The sequence below is a fragment of the Micromesistius poutassou genome (genome assembly GCF_964030765.1).
Source record: "Micromesistius poutassou genome assembly, chromosome: 3".
Lineage (NCBI taxonomy): Eukaryota > Metazoa > Chordata > Actinopteri > Gadiformes > Gadidae > Micromesistius > Micromesistius poutassou.
This window is the reverse complement of record NC_140273.1, coordinates 20,320,375-20,345,590: the sequence shown is the minus strand read 5'-3', so window position 1 is coordinate 20,345,590 and position 25,216 is coordinate 20,320,375. Positions and strand designations below refer to the sequence as shown.

The 25,216-nt window shown below is 45.7% G+C and overlaps 1 protein-coding gene across 1 annotated transcript in view; it reads left to right on the top strand.

The window, feature by feature from the left end:
- Positions 1-25,216, top strand: part of LOC311341134 (dolichyl-diphosphooligosaccharide--protein glycosyltransferase subunit MAGT1-like) — a gene marked incomplete at its 3' end in the record, with an annotated part of 49,067 nt that overhangs the window by 18,226 nt on the left and 5,625 nt on the right. Inside the window, exons 2-3 of the mRNA XM_084466031.1 lie at positions 20,340-20,509; positions 22,852-22,955. Coding sequence (XP_084322157.1) covers positions 20,340-20,509; positions 22,852-22,955 — 274 coding nt within the window. The remainder of the gene's footprint in view (positions 1-20,339; positions 20,510-22,851; positions 22,956-25,216) is intronic.

Sequence of the window (25,216 nt, the reverse complement as noted above, 5' to 3'; positions counted from 1 at the left end):
AAATACATCAGCATTTTTGTTTTCCAGCATACTTTTTACGTGCTTTTGTCAGACCGTCGGGTGAAAATGAGTTGTTGCTCAACATGGAGCAAAGAGGAGACGGAATGTCTATTGCATATCGGACCCAAATATCCAATAGACATTCCGTCTCCTCTTTGCTCCATATTGAGCCACGACTCATTTTCAACTGACTGCCTGACAATGTGCTGCTAATCTTGGCGTTACCGCTAATCAAACAATAATTCCCATAATGCACGCGGCTGAGTGGGTGCCTGCTACATCCAAAGAGGCTTATGCTTTTTAGAACTGGTTCGGACCGAGCGCAGTCTCTTTCGCAAATCAAGCGAACCGCACCAGGGTTAGTTTGGAAGCGAACCGAGACCTCCTCTCCGGCTGGGTCTCGGACCGAATGTTTGGTCCGCACCAGAGTTCGATGGTTTGTATTCACACCAGCCCTAAAGGTCCGCACCAGCGGTTATTTTGGTTTGGTTCGAACCAAACGAGGCAGGTGTGAATACGCCCTAAAGAGTCATCGTAATCCCGCCCTTCCGCCAGCTGGCTATGGCGTGGCTATGGCGTGGCTATGGCGTAGCTATGGCTACGTTGGCTCGATACTTTGGTTGTGGCTCCCTTGCTCCCTCATAACCCGTTCCCTATATAGTGGACGCTATAGAGTACAGTAGTTAGGGGATAGATATAGGGGGCCATTTGAACATTGATAATGTGCTGGAAATCCATCAGACGTATTGGTGGCATAAAGAAGCGGAAACAGATGTTACATGGTGACCGCTCATTTGCATTACTTACCTGTATTTGGGCGACCGTCCCTTTTGGAGGAATGACAATGGGATGTCTCTGCATCAAAAGGTATGCTGTGGAAATAGGTTGGACCCTCATTTTATGGTGCATTATGGGTATTATGCTGTGCACTACATAGGGAACCATTTTATACACATTTTCTACAACACTACAAAACAGCCATAATAGTGTGTTCTATAGAGAGGAAGTGGACACACAGACACACACACACCCCACCCCCCCCCATCTGGCTCTCTTGTGATTAACTCTCCATTCCTCATTGTATGACTGTATGAGTCTGGCCAAGCTTTTTCACTCTTTTGTATTTGTTTGTTTCGTCTCTACTTCTGTTTATCTGTCTCTCCCTCTGTCTTGTCGGTCTCTCTCCAACGGTAACTCTCGTTGTTCCTCTCGTTGTTCCTCTCTGTGCCTTTCTTTTGAAAGTTTCTCCCTCTCCCGTCTCTTCCAGACGCCTCGTTTTTTTTCACCATTTAACCTTTTGGAAAATGGCGTGTAATTTTCTTGAGTTGACAATGATGGAAGGCACAACTGTGAAGGACATTAACGCAATGGCATTAGAAAAGTTCTGCTGTAGCTTAGTCCAGTCTGACTGATGCATCAGAAAGATACAATGTATATACATACATACTACATAAAAGTATGTTGAATTAGTTTTAATGTTTAGTGTATAGTTGATTTACTGTCAGAGGGATGTGTGGACAGTAAACCTTTTTGATCACACTTTAAAAGACTGTACATGCAATTATTCATCAGTAGTCCTATTTTGATCACATTAATAGTTCAAGAATAACCAAATCACTGAGCTAAACCTCAGACAGTACTGAAACGATTTAATTAGAAATTAAGGGGAACAATTTGTAACCCATGTACTGAACTAAATTCTAGAACGACCATCATATGTCTTCAGAGATTAGAGAAACATCCTGACTCTAAATACTTTACCTTCCGGTCAGCCCGTCTGTTTGCCAGTGTTATGATTCACTTTTATCCAGATTTGTAAATAAAATGGCCCACAGAGTGCTGCAGCCATGAAGGCAAGAAGTCCACAAAGTAGATCCACTGAGATTGTACTGATCTACCCGACCTGAGAAGCCTGGAAAACTTAGAGCTGCATTTGAAGATGGAGAAAGTCTCTAGCCTACAAGGATTTCAAGACCGACATGAGTTGGTTTAGAATTTGCAAAACAAATGAATTGCAAACACATCGTTAGCTGATCAACTTACAGTGTAGGCCTCGTTGTCGCTCAGTACGTCAAAATAATGGCCCTTGTCTCCAATGTAATGCTGCACTCACCGCATTTCCCCTCAGTGTCCTCAACCTGGCAACACACGTGAGCTTAGTCTCAGGGGAGGGGGGCGGACTGCAGTACTCATATTAAGCGCACAGTGTCCATGTTACGTATTGTACCTTTAAACCTTTGTACTAGATATGAAGCTGTTGCTCATGTTGGGTTTCTGATGCTTCTTGGTTACCTCTGAAAGCAGCGAGACCCGTCCAGCTGCACTGCTAGTGAATCTCAGTCTGTAGCGAGCACTCCTGGTGGATCATTGCAGAACGATTGGTCGATAGCTCCTCATAGACCTCTGAAGAATAAGTCCCGCCTCCGAGGCTCCCGGTTCCCTCGGTCAAATGTCTATGGGAAATAACACGGGGTTTTTGAATGATCGTACATAACAAACTCTGTAGGTGGCGGAGAAGTAAAAGCTGCGTCACGTTTTCAACAACAACCGTTTTCATCTAGTTTCAACTGGGTTTTTGGATTTTTGGTGCCGTTAAAGTAGCATTAATAATCATTTACTTCTTTAACGGCACCGACAATCCAAAAACACTCAAAACTAAATGGAAACTAGATGGAAAATGTGTGTAGTTCAAAACGTGACGCAGCTTTTACTTCTCCGCCACCTACAGAGTTTGTTATGTACCATCATTCATAAACCCCATGTTATTTCCCATAGACATTTGACCGAGGGAACCAGAGCCTTGGAGGCGGGACTTATTCTTCAGAGGTCTATAGGATGAGGGGAAGGATGGGAGTGGGGTTTATTTGGATCTTTGATTAGTAATAAGACACAGCTGTTAGCTCCCCCAGATTACCCAGAGCTCTTTCATACTGAATCTACAACATGGACTTCTGGTGCTTCTACTGACACATAATGGTACGAGTACACTTCAGTTAGTTCCTAAATGGTTAAAAACTAGATGAGGATGAATCCATGGCTGTCCTTGTACAAACCACACTGGGCATCTTTTGTGTACCTCTTTGAGATGACAAGGAAGCGAAACAAAGGGTTGGAAAGCAGCACTATTCGTTGAAGAATGGTGGCAATCAGATCTATTCATGAATACATTGAATGAAATCCTCTGGTAGATTACATTTGGTTAATTCATATGTCCATGTGAATCAACATAAAGAGCCGTTGATTTTAGATATTAAGCATCATTTAAGCATTTACCAAATAACAAAACAGCCAATATAAAAGTTTACAAAGGGCAGAAAATAGTATGATGTCAATGCCACATATGCAACATTTCGATCCAAACTAATTATTCGTACCCTTTTTGAAGTTTTCTCGCCAGCTGTGACAAATTATGTTTATTATTGTGCCTAATCCAAAAGAACCAACGTGGAGATGGGGTTGCCTTCACTGCTGCTTCTCTTCTTTCATGTGACCACATGTGAGGTTCTGTATAGGTTGGAGTCGAGGCTTATGGGAGGTTCAGAGGTGAGGAGCTGTGAATGAGACTTAGGGCCCTATTTAGACGGTCTAAAACGCAAGTGTTTAAGCACAAAACGGAAGTAGCTTTGTGGGCGGTTCCATGGCGATGTTGCTATTATGAAGGCGGATACGTGTTTAGTTTGCGTGTGTTTAAACAGATGGGTGCGCACACACGCACGCCAAGCATCACCCGCAATGTCTGCATTCATTCATTCTTTTAAACACTCACTCGTGGTAAAACTATGTTTTCTCACAATGTGAGAAATACTCATCAATCCTAAAAGTAATGGGCTTGTACATGATGTCTGTGTCAAGAAAATATGGGTTTGCTGTACGGTGTTTGCAGATGCATTGATAAAAGTACAACTTACCGCTGTATCAGCTGTTCTTTCCCAAATCATTTAACTATCACAATCTACATGCTATTTCTATGTTTCACACATATGAACAATCTTTGACTGCATAATATTTAAATCAGGCTAATCGTTTGCATGTTTGTGCTGTGCATAGCCTACGTGTGTGTAAGCGTATGTTGCAGTTCCGACCTGCCATGTCACGTAAAAATAGCAACACCAACTGCGCTATCCGCTAGTGCATTTAGACCAGGAATTTTTCGGTCCATAGCGCAATTGCATTTGCGTATTTTTTAGATCACTAAAATAAATATCATTTGCGCCGGAACACGCCTCTGCTTTTCGCCGACAGGCCTCTCCAGGCACAAGTGTAGTGGCGCCTGTCAACAACATATTTACTCTCCATGAGCAAATATGTTGTTGGAAACGGGATGTGCGAATTCATTGAGCAAACTTTTTTGAATGGATTGGTAGAGTTTGTGTTGGATATCCCTGGAAGGGTTTCCGTTTCGTTATGAAAGAGGTTCCAGGAGGATTCTGGGAGATTCCCATGTCCTCTGGTGCAGGATCATGAGAACCTTTACCATCATATCACCATAAAAACAAACAGTCTTTTCTCGTTACTGGGGTTTCAGTCTGACTAAAGCTGAAGTGGTGAGAGGTGTATTTTCTATTCTGTTCTATCCAGCTCTTGGAAAGCCTCTAAAGAGCCTTTTATTGATCAAGTAAAAAAATGATGATTAAATTAAATGATTAACTGTTTTAATCTTTGAGTAAATAATCAAATAAGTGCTGACACAGCAAATGGTCTTTCTGACATTCAAGGCTGAAATGCTACAATTGCAGAGAGTGCGTGGTGGTCGGAGGCCAGCTGGGAGACTGTCTACCAGTTGGCTTCCAGAGGATAATTCAGTTTCATTGTTGGGATGCCACCTTGAATCTATGTTGTGCCACTTCAACAATGAGCCCTGCTCCACGGGCAAGGTCTGTAGATGAGCAAACTCACTTGTTGCAGCACCAAGGGTAGAGGAAGGCAAAAAAAAAAGCTAGGATAGGATTTGACAAGGTTTGTCATATTTGATGAAACTCTCTCTACATCCAGACAGCAATCCCTAACTCAAATGCTCTTGCAAAAACAAAAACAAATCTGTGAGCCTATCCAATCATATCAGTCCGCCCAAATGAATTGTTTGGTAGGCCTAACTGTCTGTCTACCTGTCTGCCTGGCTACACACACTCTGCCCGTCTCTCCTTAGTCAGACCAGTCTCTACAAGGCAGCGGTTGCTGGAGCTAGCGGGCTAGTCGTGTGTTTAGGGGTTTTGGAGGGGGGCCTGAAGGACTGGCTGAGATTTGATCTGCTGGATGCTTTCAAAAACCAGCTTACTGTGGCTGGTATTTCATAACTGTGATAAATAAAAATCAGATCTATAATATTTTTTACAAGGTTATGAGAGGTATGTTGAGTGGTTTGGAGGTGTCCATGGGATGTTAAGATACTGTTGCCCAACAGGATCTTCAAATAAGTGGATACAATTATAATGAATTTATAATTGTGCCCTCAGGTTTATGGCAACATTATGCTGGGACAGAAATGGCATTAAACAATGAAAGTGACTTTTGCAAGCTTACTCAAACCAAATATGTTGAACCACACAAATATGTTCATATGGAAAAAGAAAACTTCTAGCCTTGCTCTCCAGGAAGAAAACGTGTGTTCAGCATGCTGACGTCAGTGGGACTTCTTGGTACACATGGAATCAACCTTTGTTTGGCTTGTGCGGTCTTATGGTCGTGCGGTGCTCCTCGGACCACTTCTTCCACGTCCCTAGCCAGTAGCACGTCGCTGCGTCTCTCTGCCCCATACTATCCTTCCTGTGAGGGACTGGTTCCGTCTGGCTGACTTAACATGCGCCAAGCAAATGCAGACGCGCAGTGCAACATTGCACAGCGTTCAAATGTTGATTTACATTTTAGATTTCTTTGTGATCAAAGGTTTTTATTTGTTTCTACCAAACAATGGTTTAAGGGGTGGGGCAGACATAATGTTCAAAAGTTGTTGGTTACAACAATGCAGCAATGCAGTCCAGTCTAAAGTGGGATGGAAGGGGGAGGAGAGTAAAGTCCATATGATTTCAAGGCTGATCTTAGCTGAAAGGAAACAAAATCTGCAGTTGCAGAAAGAGAGAACCTTTCCTAAGTGTTGAATGGTACAAACACCTGCCCCACGCGTGGACCCCAGAGATGACCAGGTGGCTAGGAACATTTTTTTGTTGAAGTTTTGGAATTGTTATAGCTTTGTTATTATTATTCCTTTCCAAAATCTATATTTTTTAAAATGAATCTAGCCTCACACCCCTCAGATCTCCTGCCCCCATCCAGCCCATCCAGTCCATCGACAGCTGAGTTCCATTTCTATGTATGCTTTTGACTTTATTGAATAGCAACAATCGACTCAAATCAATATGTTTTGCTTTTGTTTGTAGGTATACCAGAACCATAAGTAATATTTCCATGTAGATGCTTCTCTCTGACCCCTGGGCTAGGACCCGGTGGACCCCAGAGGCCCGCCCTGTTATCGGAGGCTATCATATATATCAACATCAGGGCTGGACCATATGGCAATATGGTAAATTATCATTATAATTGATAATAATAACAATAGTCATTTGCATACATTTTTACCTCATTCTCATTAGGGCAACTTTAAATAAACCAGAAGGTTTATTAGAGTCTATAATACTACACTTATTTACTATCAGAACGAAAAGGTGACGGAAACTAGTAGTGGTTTGATAGTGCAAACTCAAGCTTTAGGAGTGCTCTGTTGGGTAGAACCTTTCTGATGGTGGAAGAGGTTTCTGGTGTTTCCTGGTCTGCAAAGTATTTCGTACCTTATGCAACGTTTCCCCTCGATTTTTTTGTAGCAGTGGTGCTGTGAGTTGGTAACCTAGCAACACTAGGGGGGTCCGGGGGCATGCCCCCCCAGAGGAAAATTTTGAAAAATAACCCTTTAAATGGTTACTTCTGGTGAGATTTTTTGGGGAAAAATGTACAGATTGAGCTTCCAAATATGACATTACAACCAACAGAGTCAGGGTATCTGCGGAGACCAGATCATTGTGCAAATGTGCCTTGAACTTGGCAGAAACTAAGTTCATCTTTTATGTTCATTTTCAGCTATTTATTTGATATTTATCATAAGCCTTAGAAAAAATAGATGAAAAAAAAATGCCTTATGCTAGTCTGTGCTTGGTCAGACTTCAAAGCCAAACCATTCCCAAATAACCGAAGTGGTGTGACACTGTTTCGCCCTCGCTCATTTTGTTCTGAGCAGTAGCCTGCTACTCCAAACTTCATCTTGAGTTGTTGTGAGTGGAAGGGGCCGGACATTTTGGACCCATTTTGCCAACAGAATGATCTGAACGGCGCTCTGAGTACTGGGATTTCCATATAGGGCTTCCCCCAGTTTGTGTGTGGGGCGCTGCGTGCACCACACGCTGACGTAGCCACCTCACACTGCTGGACTCTGGGCCTCAGGGCTGACGTAGTCTCCACTCTGCTGGACTGTTGGCCTCGGGGCTGACGTAGCCTCCACCCTGCTGGACTCTGGGCCTCAGGGCTGACGTAGCCTCCACCCTGCTGGACTCTGGGCCTCTGCTGACGTAGCCTCCACCCTGCTGGACTCTGGGCCTCGGGGCTGACGTAGCCTCCACCCTGCTGGACTCTGGGCCTCGGGGCTGATGTAGCCTCCACCCTGCTGGACTCTGGGCCTCTGCTGACGTAGCCTCCACCCTGCTGGACTCTGGGCCTCGGGGCTGACGTAGCCTCATTCTGCCTGACTCTGGGCCTCTGCTGACGTAGCCTCCACCCTGCTGGACTCTGGGCCTCGGGGCTGACGTAGCCTCCACTCTGCTGGACTCTGGGCCTCAGGGCTGACGTAGCCTCCACCCTGCTGGACTCTGGGCCTCAGGGCTGACGTAGCATCACGCGCAGAGGTAGCATCACCCGCTGACATAGCATTACCCTCTGACGTAGTGTCCTCAATCTGTTCAGGGCATGGGGGAGCTGCGCCCAGTCAGTGATGATGCTGTTTGTCCCGATGGACATCCAGCCCTAATCAACAGTCAAGCAATTTCACCGGAAAATAAAAGGATCTATCACACTGCAAAGTTGGTCTGCACACCTTAAGTTTAGCTGCTATATATAGCACAAGTGAACATGAATACATTAACATGTGTTGCCCATGACTGCAGACCTGCTACCTGTTCCTTAGCCTGTGTCCTCCTCCCCCCGTCCCTGCTCCATCTCCTCCTATTTCCTTTCTTTGTACCGACACATTTCCATGGTCTCGACCTCCTTCAAAATTTTAGTACAATAGAAGCGCTTCATCTTTCTTCTGCTCCACTCTTCTCATATTACCATTCTCCCTCCTAATTTTACTACTTTTACTAAAATCTCCCCCGTCCCCCAAAATAAAACAAACTCATCTTCCTCTTTGTATGAGGTTTGCTTCTGGGGAGGTCACATGCTAATGCTAGCCTTTAATCAGTACAGAAACCTTGTTTTAGGCACCCGCATGCTGCTACTGTTAGCGTCCTCTGGCTAGGGCACCTCTGTATCTTTGTATTTATTTATGCATTTATTTATTTGATTCTTTTTAAACTGCAAGATGTGCCGATGGCTATGCCAGGGGTCGGGTTAATGGGACGCTCAGCCCTACTTGTTCTCTTAAATTGGTATTCTAATGACAAGCGCACACTTTGAATTATTTTGACCCTGAAAAATGTGGAGTCTGATCATCCAGACAATTTTGGGGTGTAATTTTGCTCAAAGCATTTAGCCGATGAAGGTATTTAACTGTACCCTATCTACAAAGCAAGGAAGAGAAAGCGTGAACAAAACAAAGGTGGAGAGGGAGGGAATGAACAAACCTTCTGGGTGAGACTGGAGGAAAGCGCTCCTCTGCATCTTGATGAATTTGCCCTCAATGAGTAATGAGTTGGAATACACAGCCTTCCCATTCTGGACTGACGCATCTCTGGGATTCACCAGACACCAAATGTCCCCTGCTGTGTTGGCTTTACTCCGCTAAACCAATTAGACTTAAAGGGATAGTTCAGGATTTTGGACATCGGGTCTCATTTCCAAATGAGCCAGTGTGTTATTTGTCATTGGAGACCGTTTTCAACACTTTTCATTCAGTCCTTCTAGTTGCAGAAATCGCTGGTGCTAGGCTAGCGCAAGTCGAGGGGAACTGCTAGCCTGCCAATAAAAACAGTTTTACCCACTCCAAAGTACACCCGATGCAAACCAATTATAATGCCCGACTATCGATGTAAATGTCTGTGTTGATAGAATAATATTAGAAATAAAACATAAAACAATATCCTTGTATCGCAATGATCACATTACATTTTGAGGGACTACTTTCTCAGCAGCGGTGGAATTTCACTTTGCTCCGGTGTAGCAACCAATTCACTACAGCAGAAGGTAAACAGAGAAGTGCACTCCAGGTAATATCAGTCCGTAGCTTGCTTCCAACTACAGGGATTATAAACTAAATGCAATGCGATGCAAGGGTAAGTTTATTTCTAACACTATTCTATCAACACAGACATTTACATCGATAGTCGGACATTATAATTGGTTTGCCTCGGGAGTGGGTAAAACTGTTTTTATTGGCAGGCTAGCAGTTCCCATCGAGTTGCGCTAGCCTAGCACCAGCGATTTCTGCAACTAGAAGGACTGAATGAAAAGTGTTGAAAACGGTCTCCAATGATAAATAACACACTGGCTCACTTGGAAATGAGACCCAATGTCCAAAATCCTGAACTATCCCTTTAAAACATAAAGAAAAAAAAGAATAGTCCATCTTTATTGTTTAATTTTCTCAAAAGTTTAGTTTTGAAGGAGGGTCGTTATAACTCTTCATTTCATCTTTGAGAAAGAGTCACCCAAGGATTAAAACAACCGTAGTGCAGGGAAGTTATCTCCAAAGTTTCTAAAGACTGTGGGTAACCAATGGTTTAGGTTCACCCTTCTCAGGGCCCTAGTTTAGTGTGCTTTCCTTCAACCTCCAGGTCCTAGACAGAGAGGGAAACAAGGACTACGTGGGCCAGCATTCAGAGGGCCGCTTCTTTGATATGAAGTATTTCTACGCACAAGCACAACAGTGTATTACGGTTTGATCCTTCTATATTATGTTGGTAATATTGGAAGAACTTCCAGCTTACTGTTTTTTTCAAAGTCGATGTGTGTTATTGTTGGATGTAATGTTAGGATGCCTGTTCAGTCTTCATGGAAGAAGCAGACTGGCCTGTTTCATAGAACAGACGCAATGCAATTAAAAAAAAGTATCTCTTTGTACATTTTATCGAATTTCATCACCTTACTGTCCCCTATTTTATATATTATTAACCTGGTATGCCCTGTTAAATATATGTTTATCAGTATTGTAGTTCTGGCAAGGTGAAGAAAATATCTATTTGATTCTATGTTATCTGGAGCACTGGAAGGTAATTACGTTTTCTCGAGTCATTGTGCCACAAGTCCGGACGGATGGATCATTCTACTGAAAGACTGTTTTGGACAGACTAATTGGGCATCATTTCTGAGGCTTACAGAAGTGGTAGGCTAATGTCAAATATGCCATATGCCATGAGGAATTGAATGGGGTTGTCAAAAAAATAGGCCAGTATATTGCAAAATGTTAATTAAATGAAATGTAAGGGATGAGAAATGTCCCCACATTTGTCACTTCCCCGTGGGGACCCGGGCGAGGCAGAACCGGTACAGGGTTCACACACGGCTGCTGCTGCTGCTGCTGCTGCTGTGGACTACATCAGAGCTAGTGAGCAAGGGTAGAGTCAGGCAATGATGAGGACCAGACCAATGCTAAAGCAGTGCTTATCTGATCATGCTGTTATGGGCTGCATAACATCCATGCACACCATATCATCTTTAATGATGTATGCAGGCATATCTTGAAGTTTGTTTTGATCCCTGTTTTAGTACAAAGTTGTTTCCCCAATGTTTAATAAAAACATTGGGGATTCACCACATGCCGCCTTCATTGATGTTCCTTTGTCCTGATACACATAGGCCTCTTTGGCAGTCAATCATTATAATTAATTGACCTTGTTCACCTCAAACTATTAGAAGATATCAAGGAAAATCAACAAAACCCAATAAATAAGAAGGCAATGTGTTTGATGCTTGTGGTACTTTGTACTTCCTGAAGTGTTTTGACAGATATCATGGCCGCCAGCTCGCAGAATGTCTGGGTTCCAGAGACGGGGAGCGGGTTGGCGAACCCAGGCGCGCATGTCGCTGGCGGTGTGAACCTAGCTTTAGGGGGTGGCAGATCTCCCAGACCGTGGCAGCGGCTGACATTAGCTCTTACGGTGGAGGCTGGGGCTTTAATGAGTTTCTATCCAACTGTTTTGGTGTGTGTGGTTGTGTGTGCATACATATTTGGTGCACGTGTTTGCCGTCGTTTGCCTGATATAAACCCAAATTTGAATACAGAAATTCTTGAGTGCTGCAGAACTTGAACCTCCAATGAAAATCGCTGGCAAAACATGGTCATCTCTGGCCTACACTGTCAGTGCTGTGATGTCTGCAGGAGGGCAGACAGACACTCAGCACTGTGCTGTCATGAGTCTGACTCGGCAGGTGGAGACGGGCAGCAGTGGATTCCTCTGATTATATTTTCTGATGGTTCTCTTGAGCTTCTTTGTCGTTCTCAGTGGTATTCTCCTGCCATTTGATAATAGTACAATGGATTCCAGCACCCCACCCTTAAGGTGACCTCAGCCACTGGTTCCTCCCAAGGTTTCTGCCACGGGGCTCTTGGGATTATTATCTTCTTTGGGTTAGAGGGGGCCATCGTTTCTGTGGCCCCTGCAGCCTCTTGAGACTGTGTTGAGATTAGGGCCCTATAGGTACACATGGCTGCTGCTATACTATACTACATGCACTCAGACACAGGCCTGCTTACATGAAGCCTGTTATCATGCTAATGCAGGGAGCTTGACACAGGTAATTGCGGTGGATGTTTAGCAGATTGGATTTGCCGGCGGTGATGCTACCCCATGCTGATGGAGGCTGGTTATTAGCCACATGCTGTAGGTCACGTACATATTTGACCCAGGCTTAATACAGGCTTTGAGACCTTATCCCATTGGAGAGCCGTGGATGATTTTTGTCAATTGAATAAACTGACAAAAATAATTCCTTCCTAAAGGGCACCAGTGCGGCGCTACAAACTACACCCAGAGCAGCTGTGCACTGAACTTACTACTTAATACTGATATTGATTTGGTTTCAATTGAGTTGAAGATGGCAATAGGCAACTGCTAAAGGATACAATCATCCAAATAAAGGGTTGGCAGAATTAACCCACACACAGGCACACATACACAAGCACACCGATCCATTCCTGTTCACACTCAACGACCTAGCATCGCTGAGCTTTGAGGGACAGAACACATTGCCAGGCCCGTCTCTCCCATGACTACAGTGGCCTTCAGTGGAGTGGTGAGATGAGCCCTTCTTCCTGGCTATGTTGAAGGACAGGCCTTCGTTTCTCCTCTTTCCTGTCTTCCTCCTGTTGTGTAACCCCCCCCCCACTGTGTGTTCTCTAAACATGGTGTGATCCTCATCCTTGCCCCCAATGCTTACGAGGGCCATCTGCACTGTGAGAGCCGCAATCGTTTCCAGGGACACGTTTTTTCTGGAGAATTACATCTCGTGTTGCCTGTCGTATTACATATGCTTCGTGTGTGTGTAAGTTTGTGTGTTACCCAGCTGATCTGCTATCCATGGTAGTCCATTCCCAGTAATCCCTCCCCAGTGATATAGAATGCAGTGTGAGGGAGAGGGAGGAGGATATGAGGAAGAACACGAGAAGAACGGCGCAATGGAGAGAGATCATGTGTTGAGAAAGATGGACAGAGGGAGATCGAAGAGATAGACAGAGGGAGAGAGAAATCTAATTTAATGAGAAAGAGACGGATAGCAAATATATTACCAGAGAGAAAGACGTCAGAGAAAGATTAAATACAATAAGACTACGGGGCCCGGGCTGTATCGACGACACCAGAAATACATTAGGTCTACAAGCAGACCTGCTCCATAGTCTGTCCCTGAAGCTGGAGACATCACTGGTTTCTACGACCAATAACACCCAACAAATGTTCTCTCTCTTTCTCAGTCTCTGTCTCTGTCTCCCTCCCCCCCCTCCCCCACACACTCACTGTTATAATCTCTCGCTCCTCGTGCTCACACTTGAAAGGATTGGAGTCATTTGTTGGGTACAACACTAGCTCTTTGTTGTCCTCGGGGAGGATTGCTGTGATGGTTTTTAAACAACGCCACCGGCCCTGCTTTACACCCGTCGCCAGCGGTGATGGAACGGGCAGAAATGCAGACGATAACCACAATGGGGGGAGAAGAAGCGATTGGCTCATCCAAACGGACGTAAGGAGCAGTCGGGTCTGGGAGGAGCTGATCTGTGAGAACTGAACGGAGCCGAATGTCTTCCTGCTGCCTGCCGGACGCTAGACACAACTGTTGGATTGTGATGTGTAATGATGTGCAAAACGGTTTTATCAGAAGAATGGTGTGTGTGCGCTTATGTTTGTTTCCAATCCATGGCCAAGTTGTGATGCTGTGAAGCATCACAACTTGTGAGCAGTGGTAGTAAGCCACACCTTGACTCTTTAACAGCCAGCATTAAACAAGAGAAAGGGCTGTAGGGTGACACCGTAAAGGTGGGTTTTTAGACCTCTCCAAGGACAGATTACCCACATGTCCTCCTGGAACAAACCACCTTTCACCTTGAATTCATCTTTCCGAGGACCTTGAGTTGTGCAGAGTGTGAGAAAACAACTCAAGTTGATGCTGAACGAAGCCTCTTCTCGCGGGGAGTGAGTCCTTCGGCCTCCCACTCAGGCTCTCAGACCGGTGGTGGGAGCTCTGGCGTTGCACCAGTCTGTAGTGTCAACATGCTCACCTGCACACAAAAACACCCACCCTGGTAACAAGACTTATCGTAGTGCAATTAGCATTTCTCATTAGGGCCCGCTTGCTGTGTTTTAATAGACACAGTACCCAACGCATAATAATGTGTTCTAAATTATTCACTTGGAGGCTGTCCCAGGACAAGGGGGAAAAGCCACTTGGTATGAGGGCCTTGGACGCGGTCCGGAGTTGGCAGCACCCCCTGCTGGCCGGCTGCCAGCCCTCTCTCCTGCCTCGGCTTCTTATCCTTATACCTGATCCTTTTCTTTACTTCAAGCTTTATGGATTTTTGGTATTACAGCTGACTGCACTGTTATGTGTGTATTTTATTTATCTTCACTTCGTAACTGTCTACCTTATTTCAAGGCTGAAACACAACCACAACATGACAACATAATACCTGAATATAAATTCCTGATTTACTCAACAGCCAAAAGAGTCATGGTCGTCGACCATGGTCGAGTTCAAAGCCTCACGACTCATCAACTGTTCAAATCATTGTTGATCCACAGTAACGCGTCCCAGAGTCATCAGGCGTGGGCCTTTAACCAATCGGGCTCCTCTCTGCTGCCCTCCTATTGAGGGCAGTATCACACGTATCCAACCAGGGGCTGCCAGCAGGTGGACCAGGCGGCCCTCCTTCACCGAGGGGCTCCGGGGGGCCCCCTGTATCATGAGGCTCCTCCTGATGGCCGGAATAATGTATCTGATCGGCCTGGCTGGCTGTGGGTGTGGCTCGCTGACACGCAGACTAGAGCCTCCTCCGCCTCACCCTCCCAACGCCGCCTTTCTCGGTCTCTCTCCATCACTCTCTCTCTATTTCTCTCTATCTCTTTATCACTCTTTCTATAACTCTCGCTCTAGCTATCTCTATCACCCTCTCTCTATCTCTCTCCATCACTCTCTCTCTAGCTATCTCTATCACCCTCTCTCTGTCTCTCTCCATCACTCTCTCTCTATCTCTCTCTATCTCTTTATCACTCTTTCTATCACTCTCTCTCTAGCTATCTCTATCACCCTCTCTCTATCTCTCGCCATCACTCTCTCTCTAGCTATCTCCATCACTCTCTCTCTATCTCTCTCTATCTCTTTATCACTCTTTCTATCACTCTCTCTCTAGCTATCTCTATCACTCTCTCTCTATCTCTCTCCATCACTCTCTCTCTAGCTATCTCCATCACTCTCTCTCTATCTCTCTCCATCACTCTCTCTCTAGCTATCTCTATCACTCTCTCTCTATCTCTCGCCATCACTCTCTCTCTAGCTATCTCTATCACTCTCTCGCTCTTCAGTTTAATCTTTTTTTACGCTGCTTGTAGCACTTTACCATTGTTTTTTTTTAGAAGAAAATACTTTTACTGAGCTGTCCTTGTTTTGCCATGTTTCATTTATCAGTTGTGTGTGTATGTATGTGTGTGTGTGTGTGTGTGTGTGTGTGTGTGTGTGTGTGTGTGTGTGTGTGTGTGTGTGTGTGTGTGTGTGTGTGTGTGTGTGTGTGTGTGTGTGTGTGTGTGTGTGTTCCAACACTAGCTAGTGGGAGTAACAGGATTATTATATAGATGGAGAAGCAGAGAGGTGGGGGAGCAAAACATATTGATAGACCACTAGTATTGTGCTCCCTCCCTCCCTCCCTCCCTCCCTCCCTCCCTCCCTCTCTCTCTCTCTCTCTCCCTCCCCCCACACCTCCCTCCCTCTCTCCCTCCCTCTCTCTTTCCCTCCCTCCCTCCCTCCCTCTCTTCCTCCCTCCCTCCCTCCATCTGTGCTTACTGGAGGAGAAAATAAATAGTTTTAACGGTCAGAGGCTTGTCTGGGTTTACTTGGTGTGTGTGTGTGTGTGTGCGTGTGTCATGAGGTTGAGCAAGTCATCCCTCAGCTACATTGTGGCTGTGGCCCTCATACCCCTGTCCTTGAGCAAGGCACCAGTCATGGGTGTGTGGAGGTGGGATTCGATGGGTCAATGTGGAGGAATTACAGAGCACTAGTTCTCAGTATCGATCCATTGAGCCCACCCTAGTGTGAACACACCTAAATAAAGGCCAATTAATTAGAACCAAATTAGTTTGTCTGGCAAAAAATTTTCTCAATTGATCCAGGTCCTCAAAATGTGGATGTAATTGTCAGATATGTCATGTCGTTAGGCTCCTGATGTATGTGTGTGTGCACGCTGCATTCTTTATGTGCGCTGCACTGGTTAAAAGTTAATATACTCAATATTTAAGCTTTGATTCATCCTCTGTTGCTGGAGAAATGCAGATAGAGAGAGATGGGGGAGAGAGAGATGTCGAGCGAGGAATGAAGGAATGGAGGGGAGAGGCGGGGGGAACAAAATGGTGAGAGCAGAGGAAAGAACAAGATGTAGGCTAGAGAAAGCAACGGAGCGAGAGATGCAGGAGAAGTGACCAAGCAGGGGCTTGAGATGTCCTCTAGGGCGAGAGCGTTACACATGTTGGAGAGAGAGTTACACATGTTGGAGAGGGTTACACATGTTGGAGAGAGCGTTACACATGTTGGACAGAGCGTTACACATGTTGGGGAGAGAGTTACACATGTTGGAGAGAGTATCACACATATTGGAGAGAGTATCACACATATTGGAGAGAGCGTTACACATGTTGGACAGAGCGTTACACATGTTGGACAGAGCGTTACACATGTTGGAGAGAGTATCACACATATTGGAGAGAGTATCACACATATTGGAGAGAGCGTTACACATGTTGGAGAGGGTTACACATGTTGGAGAGAGCGTTACACATGTTGGACAGAGCATTACACATGTTGGGGAGAGAGTTACACATGTTGGAGAGTGTTACACATGTTGGAGAGAGCATTACACATGTTGGACAGAGCGTTACACATGTTGGGGAGAGTGTTACACATGTTGGAGAGAGTATCACACATGTTGGAGAGAGCGTTACACATGTTGCAGAGAGTTACAGATGTTGGAGAGAGTTACACATGTTGGAGAGAGAGAGAGTTACACATGTTGGAGAGAGTTACACATGTTAGAAGAGCCTTACACATGTTGGAGAGAGCGTTACACATGTTGGAGAGAGAGTTACACATGTTGGAGAGAGAGTTACACATGTTGGAGAGAGAGTTACACATGATGGAGAGAGCGTTACACATGTTGGAGAGAGTGTTACACATGTTGGAGAGAGAGAGTTGCACATGTTGGAGAGAGAGTTACACATGTTGGAGAGAGCGTTACACATGTTGGAGAGAGTTACACATGTTGGAGAGAGAGAGTTACACATGTTGGAGAGAGCGTTACACATGTTGGAGAGAGCGCTACACATGTTGGAGAGAGCGCTACACATGTTGGAGAGAGTGTTACACATGTTGGAGAGAGTGTTACACATGTTGGAGAGAGTGTTACACATGTTGGAGAGGGATGCCCAGCGGAGAAGGGAATTAATATCAATCCAATGTGAGGATGGTGATTCAGAAGCCTCCGTCAGCCCTACGCACCGCGCAACGTGTGCTTCACATGAAGCTCATAATGACTGATATTATCACCTGTGGTATTACCGGGTAGAGCGTGTACAATTGAGGCTTAGTCCTAACCCTAACCCTGCTCGACTCCTGCTCGTGGTCCTTTGCTCCATGTCTTCCCCTCTATATCGCCCATGCCTTCCTGTCTATCTCACTCTATAGAAATGAAAAAATTAATGCCTAACGTGTTCGAGGTGAGGTGGCAGGTTGGAGGTGTTAGCCTTGTGATGGGCGGATGGCCGGACAGGAAAGCTCTGTGGCTCTGAACCTGGAAGTCCTGGGGGAGGGGCTACTAAAGGACTGGGTAAAATGACATAGTGGAGATATAACTTATAACATAGATACAACACTGAAATGAGGTTTGTCACGTAACACCCAAACACCGTTCAACATCCATCTAGTTAGCAACAGGAGTCATGTATTTGATTGTTTCTGAGCCCGCAGGAGCGACAAGAATAATTCACACACAAATGGTTTCCCTAAGATTTTTTTTTCTATTTTGTGTCATTTGTGTTGCTTGTCTTAGTCTGGTCTAAGTCTGGTCTCCGTCTGATGTTAGTCAGGTCTCAGTCGGGTCTTAATTGAAGTCTGGTCTCAGTCTGGTCTTAATCTTAATTTTGTCTCACTCCGTTCTCACTCTGGTCTCAGTCTGATGTTAGTCTGGTCTCAGTCTGGTCTCAGTCTGGTCTTAATCTTAATTTGGTCTCACTCCGTTCTCAGCCTGGTCTCAGCCTGGTCTCAGTCTGGTGTTAGTCTGGTGTTAGTCTGGTCTCAGTCTTAGTCTGTTGTCAGTCTGGTCTCAATCTGGTCTTAGTCTGGTCTTAATCTTAGTCTGGTCTCAGTCTGGTCTCAGTCTGGTCTTAGTCTGGTCTTAGTCTGGTCTCAGTCTGGTCTCAGTCTGGTCTCAGTCTGGTCTTAATCTGGTCTCAGTCTGATCTCAGTCTGGTCTCAGTCTGGTCTCAGTCTGGTCTCAGTCTGGTCTTAGTCTGGTCTTAGTCTGGTCTCAGTCTGGTCTCAGTCTGGTCTCAGTCTGATCTCAGTCTGGTCTCAGTCTGGTCTTAGTCTGGTCTTAGTCTGGTCTCAGTCTGGTCTTAGTCTGGTCTCAGTCTGATCTCAGTCTGGTCTCAGTCTGGTCTCAGTCTGGTCTCAGTCTGGTCTTAGTCTGGTCTCAGTCTGGTCTCAGTCTGGTTTCAGTCTGGTCTTAGTCTGGTCTTAGTCTGGTCTCAGTCTGGTGTTAGTCTGGTGTTAGTCTGGTCTCAGTCTGGTCTCAGTCTGGTTTCAGTCTGGTCTTAGTCTGGTTTCAGTCTGGTGTTAGTCTGGTCTCAGTCTGGTGTTAGTCTGGTCTCAGTCTGGTCTTAGTCTGGTTTAAGTCTGGTCTCAGTCTGGTCTTAATCTGGTCTTAATCTGGTCTCAGTCTGGTCTCAGTCTGGTCTTAATCTGGTCTCAGTCTGGTGTTAGTCTGGTGTTAGTCTGGTCTCAGTCTGGTCTCAGTCTGGTCTCAGTCTGGTGTTAGTCTGGTCTCAGTCTGGTCTTAATCTGGTGTTAGTCTGGTGTTAGTCTGGTCTCAGTCTGGTGTTAGTCTGGTGTTAGTCTGGTCTCAGTCTGGTGTTAGTCTGGTGTTAGTCTGGTGTTAGTCTGGTCTCAGTCTGGTGTTAGTCTGGTCTTAGTCTGGTCTCAGTCTGGTCTCAGTCTGGTGTTAGTCTGGTTTCAGTCTGGTCTTAAGGCGGTCTGTGGTTGTTCACAGCAGGCGGTTCCAGGCAGTAGTAAACATTTTCTCTTTTCAGCTGCACACTGCAGTGGGGCGGAGCAACAGGGGCAATCAATGTTTCCGAAGTGCTTTAAAGATCCGTAAAGTGAATATGTCCCGGTGGATGAAGGAGCCCATCCGTAAGACGGGGGGGGGGGGGGGGGGGGGGTTGGATTCTTTCATCCGCTTTCCCAGGGAAAACAGGAGCGCGGGAGGGAATGTCTGGGAGACGCAGAGGCAGATTCTAGGAATCGATCTGCGTCAGAGGTCGCACTGGGAGCATTCCCCTGTGTTGATATCAATATCTTTATGGAAAGAATAATACGACCCCCTACTGTGATATGGTGGAGCAATCAGAATCACCTGGTGGCTACAGAGGAATACGGTTGTTGTTTACCGGCCCACAATGTGTGTGTGTGTGTGTGTGTGTGTGTGTGTGTGTGTGTGTGTGTGTGTGTGTGTGTGTGTGTGTGTGTGTGTGTGTGTGTGTGTGTGTGTGTGTGTGTGTGTGTGTGTGTGTGTGTGTGTGTGTGTGACAGAACTGCAGCCAAGTCCTCACTGTACTGTGCTGCATGCCCCCCCCCCCCCCCCACACACACACACACACACACACACACACACAGCGTTTACACACACTGTGCACACACAAACTCATGAACAGGCAAGCACATTTGTTGATGTATATTTGCACATATAATAAATGCTAATACACCTACACACACATACAAACAATTATGTGCACTTCTTATACAAACCACAAAGTCAACTCTATTTATTTGTGTGTCCCACACCACAATCATGCGAAAATGCGTAAAGAATGTTTCTCCATACATGCACACACACACAACTACAAGCACACACACACACCTTTCTAAGTAACCTATATTATGGGATTGCCAGGCTGTGTGTGTGCGTTCTGTACCTTATACGCTGTGTGTTTTGACCTGAAGCCTGAGTGGACGTAATCATCAACGACACGCCCCTGCAGAGCCGTGTGCTCCTGCAGCACTTGACCTTGACGAGTGTGTTCATGTAAAGCATGAGCACACTAGCAACATCGGTTCACGTTTCATTTCTGAAAGCTACAACTGACTGATGTTGTGTTTCTCTCAGAAGCCAACGCGTCCACAGTGATGTAATGACCTTCTGATAACCGATCTCATCCTCTGGTGTGTTCCCTCAGAACCTGCTGTCGGAGAAGGTGGAGCAGCTGATGGAGTGGTCCTCCAGGCGGTCTGTGGTCCGCATGAACGGAGACAAGTTCCGGCGCTTCGTCAAGGCCCCGCCCAGAAACTACTCGGTCATCGTGATGTTCACCGCCCTGCAGCCGCAAAGGCAGTGCTCCGTCTGCAGGTACACACAAATCAACACAAACACACACAAATCAACACACACACACACACACACACACACACACACACACAACCCCCCCCTCCACACACACACACACACACACACACACACACACACACACACACACGTACAAATGAACACACACACTCACAAATGAACACACACACACACACACAGACACAGACACACACATACACAAACACACATGCATGCACACACACACACACACACACACACACACACACACACACACACAAAGGCAATGGAATGGCGGAACCATTCCTGGTTTATGTTCCTTGTGAAAAAACGTATTTTGATTCATCAAGGAAATCTTTAAAAGGCATATGGTTTCTGAAATCCCTCTCCATAGTAGTTTTGTGCTGACTGTATATAACCCTGGTTATTGGTAGGGCACTAGGCAGGGTGAAATTCGGTGTAACAGTTTTTAAACGGGTGGGTTTGAATGTGTGCTTTGGGCTGAAAATAAAAATATGACACTCGGCAATGACTTCCAATTGGATTAAGGAGCGTTAACTCTATTAGAAGTGTGGCGCGCTCTGTGGCTGAGTAAGCAACCAACAACCGCCATGCAACACTTCAACAGCTGGCTCAGGCCAGCGCTGGGATAGCAACGTCTCCACACGGCCGTTTCTCATGACGTGAAGCACCACAAGGACAGGAGGAGGCCTTACGGCGGTCGGTGGGGGCATGTCAGCGGGACGTCTACTGAGGAAACAAAGAACGGCTTCTGGTCCTCAAACCGCCAAGCCTCAGAAAAAAACGGAGAGGTGTTGTGATTTTTTTTCTTTTTAAATTACTCCATTGCTGGTAGAAGTCATGCTGGTGTGTCGCTGTACGCATGCTGGTGTATGTATGTAGCTTCAGACTGAGTGATCCATAGTGACCCTATTGTAAAATGATTCCTATTGTATTATGAATGGAGGCTGAGAGGAGCCTGAGCAATGATCACAGGACATAGGGATCATGATATGAGACATGCTGATGCATTATTATCATCAGGGATCATGATATGAGACATGATGATGCATTATTATCATCAGGGATCATGATATGAGACATGCTGATGCATTATTATCATCAGGGATCATGATATGAGACATGCTGATGCATTATTATCATCAGGGATCATGATATGAGACATGCTGATGCATTATTATCATCAGGGATCATGATATGAGACATGATGATGCATTATTATCATCAGGGATCATGATATGAGACATGATGATGCAGTATTATCATCAGGGATCATGATATGAGACATGATGATGCATTATTATCATCAGGGATCATGATATGAGACATGCTGATGCATTATTATCATCAGGGATCATGATATGAGACATGCTGATGCATTATTATCATCAGGGATCATGATATGAGACATGCTGATGCATTATTATCATCAGGGATCATGATATGAGACATGCTGATGCATTATTATCATCAGGGATCATGATATGAGACATGCTGATGCATTATTATCATCAGGGATCATGATATGAGACATGATGATGCATTATTATCATCATCAGGGATCATGATATGAGACATGATGATGCATTATTATCATCAGGGATCATGATATGAGACATGCTGATGCATTATTATCATCAGGGATCATGATATGAGACAGGATGATGCATTATTATCATCAGGGATCATGATATGAGACATGATGATGCATTATTATCATCAGGGATCATGATATGAGACATGATGATGCATTATTATCATCAGGGATCATGATATGAGACAGGATGATGCATTATTATCATCAGGGATCATGATATGAGACATGCTGATGCATTATTATCATCAGGGATCATGATATGAGACATGATGATGCATTATTATCATCAGGGATCATGATATGAGACATGATGATGCATTATTATCATCAGGGATCATGATATGAGACAGGATGATGCATTATTATCATCAGGGATCATGATATGAGACATGCTGATGCATTATTATCATCAGGGATCATGATATGAGACATGATGATGCATTATTATCATCAGGGATCATGATATGATACCAGGGCAAGACACACCAACCATCAAATGATATCAACCTTCTGGAGGACTTGGGAGCTGGAGTGAGCTGCAGAGAGCGGGAGTGAGCAGGTCCTTGACACCTAGCAGCGGGCGCCGGGTCAGGGTGACATTTTGCAGCCCCAGTCGGTAACGAGTATCTGTTAATTAGACGGAGCCGCACTCCAAAGCCACTTCTCTGCTGCCGCTGGAAACACGAGGCTGGGGTTTTAATGCCTGGGGTTTTAATCCTCTGCCTCTGGCTGCCCCTCGCTGGTTCAGGCGTTCCGACATCTGCTCCCAGCGTTCCCTTCCTCTGCCTCTCGCTGGTCCAGGCTGGCGTTCCGACACCTTGTCCCAGCGTTCCCTCCCTTTGCCCCTCGCTGGTCCGGGCGTTCCGACACCTTGTCCCAGCGTTCCCTCCCTTTGCCCCTTGCTGATCCGGGCGTTCCGACACCTGGTCCCAGCGTTCCCTTCCTTTGCCCCTCGCTGGTCCAGGCTGGCGTTCCGACACCTTGTCCCAGCGTTCCCTTCCTTTGCCCCTTGCTGGTCCGTGCGTTCTGACACCTTGTCCCAGCGTTCCCTTCCTTTGCCCCTCGCTGGTCCGGGCGTTCCGACACCTTGTCCCAGCGTTCCCTCCCTCTGCCTCTCGCTGGTCCAGGCTGGCGTTCCGACACCTTGTCCCAGCGTTCCCTCCCTGGGTTCAGACGGAGGGCGTCTCACCGTTGGAGATGTTTCTTTGCATAAGGATCATTCTTCTTGATTCTCATTATTCTTGATCGACAACGTTACAGTTATTATTTTTCTTATTACATTCCAGTTAGTAGGAAAACAAACATTCATTTGGCTCCATCAGCTGTCAAATCTGTTTGTTTTCCTTCACTTCCAATCCGATTGCCAGCCAAGTGTTGGGTCCAAATCTCCAGGGTGTGCTGTTGATAAAAGCCTTCAAGACGTACAAAAACATGCAAATTAATCTGCATAAATTCATCATCCTGTGAACCCTCCTGGAAATTATGGAAATACTCTTAACAGTAGCGACAACAACAACAACAACCCTGAAACAACGGAATAGAGCAATTGCTTTAGGGCTAATATGTCCCACCATTTCTCAACCAGTGTCTAGAGAGTTCCTTAGAGAGCGATTTTGTAGCGAGGCAAGGCGGCATTCCAGGACCATGGACAGGTCTCTAGTAGTAACTGTTTGAGACCATTCCAGAACCATGGACAGGTCTCTAGTTGTAACTGTTATAGACAATTCCAGGACCATGGACAGGTCTCTAGTTGTAACTGTTATAGACCATTCCAGAACCATGGACAGGTCTCTAGTAGTAACTGTTATAGACCATTCCAGGACCATGGACAGGTCTCTAGTAGTAACTGTTATAGACCATTCCAGGACCATGGACAGGTCTCTAGTAGTAACTGTTATAGACCATTCCAGGACCATGGACAGGTCTCTAGTAGTAACTGTTATAGACCATTCCAGGACCATGGACAGGTCTCTAGTAGTAACTGTTATAGACCCTTCCAGGACCATGGACAGGTCTCTAGTTGTAACTGTTTGAGTCATTTGTTAAGTTATTTGTCATTAGCCGCACTACTAATTGTGTTTTTGTCAACATTAACTAAGGATTGAATAAACTGTCCTCGTGCAGAGGATAAACACTAGAAGAGTGATACACGTCACGGTCACTTTCCTCATTTTCTTTTGTCTTCGTTGCCACTTCTGCCATCTTGCATAGTGTGACACATGCACATACACACACACGTGTCCATGCATGCACACAATCATTAACACCAAACCCCTCAACGGAAAAGGCTCTCTTGAGAACATGCACATAAACCAGTTTTATCTCTCCTGCCATGCGTTAATATGGTCATAACTGGAGCTCCTTCTCGCCGTTTAAAACACACACACACACACACACACACACACACACACACACACACACACACACACACACACACACACACCTACACACCTCCTTTGACACATTCATCTTACTATCTATCTATCTTAAGAGCCTTTCCAGACCCCCCCCCTCCCAAATGGACTGCTAGTTTGAATCAGATGCAGCTCGCACATACTTAATAATGTCAACACATAGCGGAGGAGAGAGAGGGGAGAGATGGAGAGGGTGGCAGAGAGACAGGTAGCCAGACTGATGGGGGGTGAGGGCCTCGTTTGAGGAGGACCCCAAACGAGGAGGGGGGCGTTAAATGATGAGTTGGGAGCTGGTCTCTCTCTCTCTCTCTCTCTCTCTCTCTCTCTCTCTCTCTCTCTCTCTCTCTCTCTCTCTCTCTCTCTCTCTCTCTCTCTCTCTCTCTCTTGTCTCTACCTCTCTCGTCTCTACCTCTCTCGTCACCTCTGACTCTCTCTCGTCCCTACCTCTCTTGTTCCCTGACTCTCTCTCGTCACCTCTACCTCTCTTGTTCCCTGACTCTCTCTCTCGTCACCTCTACCTCTCTTGTTCCCTGACTCTCTCTCGTCACCCCTACCTCTCTTGTTCCCTGACTCTCTCTCGTCACCTCTACCTCTCTCGTTCCCTGACTCTCTCTCGTCACCTCTACCTCTCTCGTTCCTGACTCTCTCTCTCGTCCCTACCTCTCTCGTTCCCTAACTCTCTCTCTCTTTCGTCACCCT